The sequence below is a fragment of the Oncorhynchus clarkii genome, chromosome 6 (assembly GCF_045791955.1).
Source record: "Oncorhynchus clarkii lewisi isolate Uvic-CL-2024 chromosome 6, UVic_Ocla_1.0, whole genome shotgun sequence".
Taxonomy (NCBI): Eukaryota; Metazoa; Chordata; class Actinopteri; order Salmoniformes; family Salmonidae; genus Oncorhynchus; species Oncorhynchus clarkii.
In genome coordinates this window covers 21,617,605-21,628,698 of record NC_092152.1, presented here as the reverse complement: position 1 = coordinate 21,628,698, position 11,094 = coordinate 21,617,605, and the positions used below count along the sequence as shown (strand labels likewise).

At 41.9% G+C, this 11,094-nt stretch overlaps 1 protein-coding gene across 1 annotated transcript; it reads left to right on the top strand.

The window, feature by feature from the left end:
* Positions 1 to 2,643: 2,643 nt before the first annotated feature.
* Positions 2,644 to 11,056, top strand: LOC139412325 (collagen alpha-1(V) chain). The gene is made up of 37 exons (XM_071159161.1): positions 2,644 to 2,698; positions 3,034 to 3,087; positions 3,399 to 3,443; positions 3,593 to 3,638; positions 4,224 to 4,268; positions 4,776 to 4,829; positions 4,947 to 5,000; positions 5,083 to 5,136; positions 5,432 to 5,485; positions 5,579 to 5,632; positions 5,751 to 5,795; positions 5,922 to 5,966; positions 6,311 to 6,418; positions 6,644 to 6,697; positions 6,825 to 6,878; positions 7,056 to 7,109; positions 7,233 to 7,340; positions 7,445 to 7,498; positions 7,674 to 7,781; positions 7,898 to 7,951; positions 8,070 to 8,123; positions 8,212 to 8,265; positions 8,373 to 8,426; positions 8,553 to 8,660; positions 8,745 to 8,798; positions 8,906 to 8,959; positions 9,088 to 9,141; positions 9,285 to 9,338; positions 9,459 to 9,512; positions 9,681 to 9,734; positions 9,858 to 9,911; positions 10,017 to 10,070; positions 10,260 to 10,313; positions 10,443 to 10,496; positions 10,618 to 10,635; positions 10,773 to 10,826; positions 10,979 to 11,056. The coding sequence occupies exons 2-37, from the start codon at positions 3,059 to 3,061 to the stop codon at positions 11,054 to 11,056; spliced, it is 2,079 nt and encodes a 692-aa protein (XP_071015262.1). The 5' UTR covers positions 2,644 to 2,698; positions 3,034 to 3,058.
* The last annotated feature ends 38 nt before the right edge of the window (positions 11,057 to 11,094 follow it).

Genomic DNA, 11,094 nt, shown 5'->3' with positions numbered 1-11,094 from the left:
TCTGGGACCAACAGATGCACATTTGTATTCCCAGTTATGTAAAATCCATAGATTAGGGACAAATGTATTTATTTAAATTGACTGATTTCCTTATATGAACTATGACTCAGTAAAAAAATTAATTGGTTGCATGTTGCGTTTATATTTTTGTTCAGTATAAATAGTGAGCCAACATATTTTTCGCAATAAATATTGTATCGGCACCTAAGTATCGTGATATTATCAGATTATGAGGTCCCTGGCAAATCCCAGGTCTACTAAAAATGGACCAGCCCATCTGTCATTTGCCTGAAATTCCAGATGGCCAGTCCGCCACTGCAAGTAAGATATGCCAGCTAATTTGCACAACAAATACACAGGCTCTGTGGTTATAATATTCCACTTGATCCTTATGCGTTTTGATATACTGTGGCAGCAAAATTGGTGAAATTATATGATTATAGATACTCATTTTCAGTTCATACAATAATAGCACTGGTGGAAATCTCAATGTTCTTGCCAGCTACAGTAGATCTAGGAGATGACTTGTTTTCCTGGTATTCTCTCAGTAAATGTCCAGTTGAGTTTGGGGCTACCTGTTTAGTTTTTGGCATGGTCTAGTCCTAATGACTGCTCCTGCACACCAAACGCTGGCTCCTGGCAAGCAGAGCAGACAATGGGGCTCTCCCTGAAGCCTAGTAAGACAGTGGTGTAGATATGAAAACCTACTTTTTAAATATCCATCTCCTGGCTAGTCTCAGTCTAGTGAAATATTAGCCATATCCAGATGGCCTCATAACCATGTGATTCAGATCCTGGCACAGGCCGTATAATCATATTGTTCATTATTGCAATCATACTGTATGATGACTTAGATGTACTTTATGACCTATTAATAAACAGGCTCTGACATACACAATGTGTATGCATACAACTGGTCTACTTGCATATAGCCTCATCATACGTCAACATTTTATTTTGCTGAAACAGTATTGAATGTTCTCATTTATTTTGTTGTCAGGGACATCCAGGGATGTATGGTCTTCCAGGTCAAAAAGGTGACATAGTAAGTTTAGTCACGTTCATCTTCTGTTTAATAAAATTCATCTCTTGTCAAAACCCACATAGGCCCAGTCATAAATCAACCCCTGCCTCTATCCCCTAGACACTTGCTGATGGCACCTGGTAGGAGTTGGTTTAGTCTATTTGATTATGTTTGTCTATTTCTGATTCTCTAAAGGGTGAAGTCGGGCCAATGGGCATGAAGGGTTTATCAGGCCTTGAAGGGCCCATGGTGAGTTCTTTGTGGATGAGCTGCACATTACTCTACATTTTTATTTGGATAGACATGTGGCTGCAAACACGTTTTGGGTTAAACATAAACAGCATTCTGCATGGCATAATCAACATGCCAACATAGACTATTGTGAAAACTGCTTCTAAAAGCTGTTTTAAAACTGGGTCATCAGAATAAAAAAGGTTTATTCGCCAGCTTTGTTGTTTGACTTATGGCCTCACTGCAGCAATACAGTTCTTTAAAATCACAAATCTCCATGTGTCTTGCATCTCAGAGCTGACTGGCTTTTATACAGAAACATATGAGTTGACTTCTCACTCATTTTACAACTCTGCCAGCTGGTATTTCACTCACATGTTTTAGCTCCTGGTTTTAGTTCAAGCTCTAAAACAACAGAAATGGAAAACATATTTTGGATATGGCAATCTGTTTTACAGGGGTTTCCTTATTGGGATGAGGGCATACCTATATTTACCCTTAACATGGTATATAGTAAAAGGGTCCCCACTTAATCTCACCAAACAATGGGCCTGACATCCGATCTCGCTAGATACCCTGGGATACACTGTAGTGTAGAGAATCTAAATCATCTGTGTGACTTTATGAGTTAAACAAATCCACGCCACTGTCTCTCTACCTCCTCTCCTCTCTCTGACGAAGTATCTGTCTGTCTTTTAGGGGACTGCTGGAATTCCAGGTCTGAAGGGGGCTCCAGGTGGCACAGTAAGATGTATATAATTATTCTCTTGTTTATTAAACAGGAGTGACATCTTTAGAGAGGAGTGAGGCTCTATTCTATGAATCCTATCTGAGCAGATCTGACTTTTCCTATAGGGCTTCAGAGGACTAGATGGAGACAAAGGAGATGCTGGATCCAAAGGAGACAGGGTAGAGACTTGATTATGGGTTTGGATGCAGTAGTACAAGAATCATGACTATCACAAAGGCCATGTTCATGAAGATCTCGTTAAAATAAAAATGAAAAGCTTCATATTATATGGTGTTTTGATACCATTAGTATTTTTTTCCTCAGGGTTCTGTTGGTGCATCAGGGATCCTAGGCCGTCAGGGTGAGAGGGGTCAGAGTGGCCTCTCAGGCCTTCCTGGTGTCAGAGGTCAGGCTGGCCCCCAAGGCATTCCGGTAAACATCAGGATGACACCTGCTATTCACAGCCTTTATTACTGTAACATACATTAATAACACTCCTCATCTTCCTACTGTACCTCTTCTGCTGTTACATACTGATACATGATTCATGTAAAATGTATGAAGGATTATGTTGGATACCTGTAGTTTGTGTTTATGAAATGGCACGGCTCATTTGAACCTTTGATGAGAGGGCTCTGATCCCTTTCTCTCCCATGCAGGGTGAAGACGGAGAGGTAGGCCTCCAGGGAGTGGTTGGAAAGGAGGGGTCAAAGGTCAGCAGAGTTTATCACTGTCTGGTGGAGTGATTACAACACACTAGACTTAGACTTAGAATTACTTTATTTTTCCTGAGGGAACTTCATGTCCTGAGGGAACAACTAGAGCTCTTCTGTTAGACCTCTCCTTTGTTCTAGTCTACATGCAGCTGCATTCAATGAGCCAATATTGAATGGCCAGCTTCCCAAAGATGTCAAAGTCTTATAACCTGAGTTTCAATACAATACAATATAATACTGACAGAGTTATGTCATGCCATATTCTTGTATCACATGCCATAATACAGACTCAAAATCTTAATTTTGAATGTCTCTCTTTGTTTCCACCTAAGGGCCACAGGGGAACTCCAGGCCATAATGGGAAATCAGGACCTAAAGGACCCAGGGTAACTGTCTCCTCAAATACAGTGTTTCCCAACTCCAGTCCTCGAGTACCCCCAATAGTAATAATTTTAGTTGTAGCCCCTGATAAAGTCACCTGATTCAACTCATTGAGGGCTCAATGATTAGTTGACAAGTTGAATGAGGTATGCTTGTTCGGGGCTACAACAGAAATGTGGGGTACTGGAGGACTGGAGTTTGGAAACACTGCTGTAATAGATCCTATTTGTAGATACATTACTATACCCTCTGCTGGTAGATGTTGTTGGGACTGGGGGAATAATCACATTCTCCCTCTGATATCTTCTATTTCCAGGGTCGTACTGGACAGCCTGGTCTTTTTGGTATACCTGGAATCCTGGTAAGAGAACAGTATTCATTCTCATATGAGTATTACTTGACAGACAATCCTTGATGGATAATGTAGCTATAGTAACAATCAGCTGTCCTTGTTGTGTGTGGTATGTATGCCAGACGTGTTTGTGTCTATGTCTGTGTGTTATGTTGCAGGGTTTTAGAGGCCTCATTGGGACTGAGGGTGCAGAAGGAAAGCCTGGTACACAGGTTCCCATTTTATAACTTTTAATTTTTTAAATATCACTTATTAGAATTTTCTACTGACTCCTTATTGTCTATTGTGCATTGTCAATGCAGTTCCTTGAACAGGTACTAACCCAGCGGTTTCAATCATTATTGATAAGTAGGTTTCAGGATAAGTTGATAAGTAGGTTTCAGGATAAGTTCTGTGTACAGATAGATAGATAGATAGATAGATAGATAGATAGATAGATAGATAGATAGATAGATAGATAGATAGATAGATAGATAGATAGATAGATAGTAGGATCTTAATTTGTTCATTCTTTTGTTGCAGAGAACTTTCCTGCACAACAGGAAATGCAAAATTGTAGTGTATTTGAGTTTTAAAATGTCCACTTTGAAATGTCAGACTTGATTTGCCCCTACAAAAATGTCCATTAATTATAATCCACATAATAATTCAAATTTCCCTTTGCTGCAGGATTATTTTCCTGCTGTAGAAAACTGACTAAAATTAAGATCCTACATCTGTACAGAAAATAAATGTATGGCATGATAAAAACAATATGTGTAATGTTTGTGTTGTTGTGTGTGATTGTAGGGTGAGCTTGGTTCTTCTGGTATTCCTGGAACTAAAGGACACAGAGTGAGTCAAACCCCTTTAACCAATCAGCTCTAAACAAGTAAAAGTCAACAGTAAAAAGAAAAGAAACACAAATGGCTCAATCATTGCTGAACTCTCATAAACCATATCAATAAAGAGAGGTGTGATTGGTTGTTTTTCAGATGATCCTCCTTAGACACAGATATAACAGCTTGCCTGTGGGCCTGTGGTGGCTATTGCTGTCCCAGCTCTCCTGTTTATATGAGCACCTACATGTCAGACAGATAAGACTAGATAGTGTACCAGTAAAGAGGTTTACAAGGCCCTGATCATCCCCAGGGGTTTGTAGGCTCAGTCAGTCAGTGTCTTTGTAAGACACATTCAACATGGCACAGCCAGGGATGATCTGAGGTCCTCAACACTGCTTTGTAAAGTCTTGATACGTGATGCTGGTAGGGCACATTGAATTGGGGTATACATTTGTTGCTACAGTACATGGTCGTATATTCACGAGTCAATGTGTGTTTAACCTCTCTGTCATAAATCCAGGGATTTTCAGGTCTGGGGGGAGCACCAGGACGAGCAGGTCCCCCAGGTGCTCAGGTATGTCCAACAATAAATGTCGCTCACCTATCATTGCTGGACCTGCACATTCTGTCACCCTCCTCAACCTACCCATTCTTACCCTTTATGTTTATATATATTTCATGATTTCAACAGGGTCCTCCAGGAAAGTCTGGACAAGACGTCAGTCCTGGGCCACCTGGTGATAGGGTGAGTACTGTAGGCCAAGAGCCTCTGTCTCAAACCGAAATATTACAGACATTTCTCGTTAATGAGTCTCTCTGTTCTCTAGGGCTTCACAGGGAAAGATGGCGTGGAGGGTCGCCAGGGGCCAGTGGGCATGTATGTAAGTGTTGCCTGTCCAACCCCAACAAGGTGTTAGAGTGGGCTAGTGGCCATAACCAGTCTACATTTAATTTATCTTAATGTGTTTAGAAAAGTATTTTTATAATCCCGCTGTGAGAGTTCATGCTCTGTAGGTGTTACTGTAATCTGTTCTTTTTTCTAAGAAAAGTGTAAAAGATAGATGTTTAAACCAATTATTATCATCTTAGTGCAGTGGTACCTACTACTGCCAACAACCAACTTTGTGTGGAACAACCAACTGTAACCGTAACTGTGAAAACCCATTCCTTGTACAGGGCTACCCAGGAGCAGTGGGTTTAACTGGGAGACCTGGTCATTTTGGAGAGAGGGTAAGAAAATACCCCATACAGTTCAACCACATGTTAGTGTTAGTATAGTTGTTGATTTCATTGAATGCCACCTGTCTGTCTGTCTAACCTCAGGGGGAACCTGGTGTGAGAGGTCCCGCTGGTATCCCTGGGAAGAGTGGACCACCAGTGAGTACACTGTACTGACACTCACATTATGGAAAGAATAGTGTAAACTAATATTGGTGGAAATATTAAACATTGATACCTTTTATTACCACGTTGATGTTTTTGATCTGTCCTATAGGGGTTAAAGGGATCTCATGGAGAGAGAGGGCCGGCTGGACCTCAGGTAAGGAAGCTCACTCTTTAAGACCATTTGACTAATACAGACTAGCTTTAGACACACTGGATGAGGTTTCCCCCTGGGGTTACAGCCTGACTCTGCCATGATGTTTTTCTGGTTTATCCACCTCAGGGTCGTCAAGGAGACAATGGACTCAATGGCATACAGGGGTCACCAGTGAGTAGCACTTTTAAATCATGTCCTTGTCCTCTTGTTTGGTTAGATGGCACTTTGATGATTTGGTCATTTTGTTTTCTAGAGACAGATTAAGTTATGAGGTCCATGGTTGGCTGATGTGAATGTACTATGGTCCATATTTGTCTTCTGGTTGAATCAGAAGATAATAAAAAAATAGGTTTTTATTGTTACATACATCAGATAGGTGCAATGCAATGTGTTTTTTACAGGGGCAGCCCTGGAGCAAATTAAGGTTAAGTGCCTTGCTCAAGGGCACTGGTATTCGAATCAGTGACATTTTGTTTACTGGCCCAACGCTTTAACCGCTATGTACCTGGTTTTAGGGTCCTCCAGGCCTACCAGGGCCAGAGGGCAGGACAGGAAAGCCAGGCCCCCCAGGAAGCCAGGGGCCTCTGGGGCCTCAGGTGCTAGCCGGACCCACCGGGTTTCCAGTGAGTGGGTACTTTTCATCTTTCTCATTGTTTCATTCCAATAAAAAAATGGCATCAGAGGCCTATCTGTATATTAGTATTATATTAGTATATTATATTATATTTGTATTATTATATATTCTGTTGATTAAATATTTTAATGAACATTACAGATATTAACATGTATTATCAATACATGTATAGTCACTCTTGAGTCTGATAATGTATTTTATCTACTGTATCCAGGGCACTCCTGGGATAGATGGAGTAACGGGGCAGGTTGGAGAAAATGGAGTGCAGGTGAGTTCAATGCCAGCCCTAGCTCTTGTCTTTTTCTATTTTCCAATGATAGATTGAAAGGAATAAGCATAAATCATGACAGTCAGTAATGCATTGAGTGATGTACTGTACTGTTGTGTCTGTTTAGGGAGCAGCAGGGCCTGTTGGGGACAGTGGGCCATCTGGACTGGATGGACAGCAGGTGTGTGTCTGTTCTTAGACAGTCGTATACCCATCCACCTCCATTAGGACTGATGTTGTGTTTTTTTGCTATTTCTTGTTTTCATGGTGTAAAGTGTGGTATATCATACAATACCTTTGCAATAGTGCTATCATGGCTGACATTGATGACCCTGTACTGTATTCTCCTGCCTCCCAGGGTCCCCCAGGAACAGTTGGTGAGGAGGGGCCATCTGGCAGGAAGGGGAAACCGGTCAGTGACATCATCACAATAGGATTTCCTCCCCTTTTCAGTAGTTCAGTTCAAATGTGTTAATTAGATCGCTCACTACTCTATCCCCACCTCTCTGACTCCATCTATGTTGCTGTGAGACAGGGAGCTCCAGGTCCCTTTGGAAAGGCAGGGCCGAATGGACTACAGGGGGAGCCAGGGCCACAGGGCTCCCAGGGGATACAGGGTGAGCCTGGGCCAAGGGGCAAAGAGGTCAGTTGTATTACCCTTTCTACCAAGCTCATCTACAGACACAGGCTGTCATCATTATCAGCTTGGGATGTGGTTTCATGGTTTTCTGTGATTGTCTGTTGCAGGGAGAGATGGGAGGTTTCGGCAACAGAGGATATCCTGGTCCTAAAGGACAAAAGGTAATGGAATTAACAGGATAAAGAAGGCCTACTTAATATATGCTTTATGTGTGGTTCTATATGTATGATACAATGCCTGTTAAGATTTTCAGAAGTCTTTGAAAAATGTTTTCTTGCTCCTCTGCCATACAAATCCCAATCTGATACTTTCCATATTGTTGTTTTTCCCCTCCAGGGGGACATAGGACCTCGTGGATTTTCTTGGTCGGAGGGGCCCCCAGGAGCTCTTGGGGACAATGGGAAAAGAGGAGTGAAGGGAGAGAAGGGCTACGTAGGACTACGAGTGAGTGACTGATAAGGTGTATTCTATACTAATGTTTGATGGTTTAATAGAGGTGATGTGTGTGTGTGTGACATGTAGATTTGGCGCTTCAACGGTGTTCTGTTTCTGTTCATCAGGGCCAGGTGGGGTTGATGGGGGAAGCTGGACCATCGGGCTTGTCTGGACTGGAAGTAGGTTTGAAGTAGACTGGAGTGTATTGATAGTTAGAACATCTGTTATTACTCAGTAATGGCAATGTCTCTAATGGCTTTGTCGAATACTCTGCCTCACAACCTGTTATTGTTCCAGGGTGTTCCAGGACCTTTTGGATTGGCTGGGGCTGATGGACCACAAGGGCAGAAGGTACAGTATGATGATGAAATTCTCTAATCACAATCGGGACAAAGATGCCATATAGCTGTACAGTAACATGGAGTTGTAATTTCTCTAGGGGGACAAAGGCCCTTATGGTATGGCTGGGAACCCTGGAAACTCAGGCCTTAAGGTATGTATTGCCAGCAAAATGGTTGTTCATTTTCATGTATGAATTATAGAGAGTAATGTAACTGTAGGCTTGATTGGTTTTATTGAGCTGTTGTCTTCTAATGACAGGGGATGTCAGGCATCAGTGGAGTGAATGGTGACATGGGGAAACATGGACCAAAGGTACCTAGTATCCAAATCTGCCAATTTATATTGATAAGATTGTAATTCAAACCATATGCACAGCATCATTGATTGCACTTGCATGGTCAATTTCTGTCATAATTCAATTTTGTTGGTTTATCGTAGGGAGTGCGGGGAGGCATGGGGAGACAGGGAGAGATTGGTCCAAAGGGTTTCCCGGGACTTAAGGGGCCCAAAGACGAGCCTGGAGATAAAGGAGAACCAGGAGAGCAGGTGAGGCTGATTGATATCTTTCTTTCTAGAGAACATCTAAATTGTTCATTAAGATGACGGTCTGAATGTCTCTGTCGGGTCCAGGGGCCAGAGGGTCTTCCAGGCGACAGGGGGCCCCAAGCGTCTCCTGGATTGAAGGTAGGAACACAGACACGTGAACTGTGGTGTTGATATGTCTTTGGCAACATGACATAAGTTGGTAAACATTTTGGTTGATGTTTTTTTTTACTCATCCCTACTCTTAGGGTTTGCCTGGTGAGGTGGGGCCTCAGGGAACTGTTGGCCCACCAGGACCTTTGGTAAGTGCTACAATAACGTTTTAGACCTTATATACAAATGAAACACACATATTCCAATATCTTCACCAGAAATAAATGTCTACTGATGACGTTTTAGGATAAGTCAACATTACCTTTTTGCTCTTCAGGGACCAAAAGGTCAAACAGGCCCTGAGGGGAGACTAGGCCAGAAAGGTCAAAAGGTCAGGTTAAGCTTCACCTTTCACCTGTCTTTACATCTACATATTTAGTACTCTGTCCCATTCTCACATCCTACCTGTATCAAAGGCCATATCATAATGTCCACTTAGTGTAGTATGTGATTGTAGGTCTTTCTTTTTGTCAGGGTTATGATGGTCGAAATGGGTATCCAGGAAAGACCGGACACATTGGAAGGAGGGTGAGAATTACACCATTGCTTATTCAGTCTCTTTTTCATATGGTAAAAATGTATCGTTCCAACTAATATGGATCTTGATTCTTCATTTGATTCTAAAAGCTTTTTTTGTTTCCATGTAAGGGGAATAGAGGAAAAACTGGAAGCAAAGGCTTAGGTGGAGAGAGAGGAGAAAAGGTCAGTAATCACTATTGACCGTGAGAAACTCTGGCCCGATTTTGCATTCGCCATAACATACCGTATAATGTTTCTTCACCTTGATAATATTTTGCAGGGGTGAGAGTTTGTGTAAGGTCAATGGGGCATCAGATTTTAATCAGGATTTGACCTTTCTTTGGCCTACAGGGAAAGAGGGGAGATTTTGGTTCAACCGGGCCTCCAGGAAGACAAGGGCCTTATGTAAGTTATTTGATCTGTTTTGGAAAGGCTGTGTGCACTTTTCAATGCCAGGAGGATTAGCTGTATAACTCAATCACTGGGTCCCCAAAACTCAGCAAATAACGTCCCTTGTTTCTCTCAAAGGGGACACCTGGCTTACAAGGAGAGAAGGGTCTAATGGGTGGACCAGGTATAGAGGTAAGACCTTGACTGAAGCCTCAACAGGATTATGATATGATTGAAGAAGTACAGCACTTTGAGCTCATTTTATGTGACACTAATTTATTTCCCCTAAATTTACAGGGAGAGAAGGGGAAGATGGGATTAACAGGTCCTCCTGGGGGTCAGGGGTTGAAGGTACTTTTGAGCTCATTTATCCCAAGAAGCGTATTACACTTGAGTCAGATGTACTAAAAATGTTAATGTAGATTCACTATGGATGCATTTTGCCTCCATCATTCCCATGTTCATATCCCTATACATTTCCTGTATGTAATAATGGACCCAGTTCCATTATGTATTGAGTCAGTTGAGTGTCTGTTTCAGGGGACACAAGGCCCTTTGGGTCAGACAGGGAGGGCTGGCCTAAAAGGAGAACAAGTAAGATGCACCTTCTAGTATCTGTCCGTCTAGTGTGTTCTGACTCAGTGTTCTGTTAAGTATTCATCATTAATCGTGGCATTGCTATTGAGTTGTATTAACAGTGATTTATGTGTTCTGTCTTTGTAGGGAGACATTGGTCCTCATGGGGAATGGGGGACCCCAGGTCTACCTGGACTGCCTGTAAGTTGTCCTTTTTCAGAAATATGGTACTGTTATTACCCATGTATTTCTGAAAATATAGTAAACATACTTTTACAGGAAAAAAGTAAATGCTAATGTGATGAATTTTCTCTTTCTATAGGGTTTGTTTGGAGAAAAGGTATGTGTATAACAATTCTCTAAATACAAATACACACATTTGTTCGGTTTTTATGCATACCTTTGTGTCTTGTCAATTAATTATTTGGAGATTGGGGGATTGACTGAGGGCACTGACTAAATTTGCCTAATTGTCAGGGTCTAAAAGGATTTGCTGGAACAGCAGGTCCTGTTGGAGTGAGAGGCCTGCCTGTGAGTATGACCCTACTCACATCACAAAACATTACAGTAGCAGACACTTTACATCTGTTTAATGAAATCAAAATAATTCCTGACCCAATCTGGCAACCCAGGGCAATGAGATTAATTTAGATATTGTGTTTGTTTTTCCTTATTTATGTCAGGGCCTCCCTGGACCTCCTGGCCCCCCTGGAACCTCTCTGAATCTCTCTCTGGCACAACTCAAGGCAAGTCGTTGGTAATCTATCCAAGCACATACAAATACTTCCATTTTGAAACT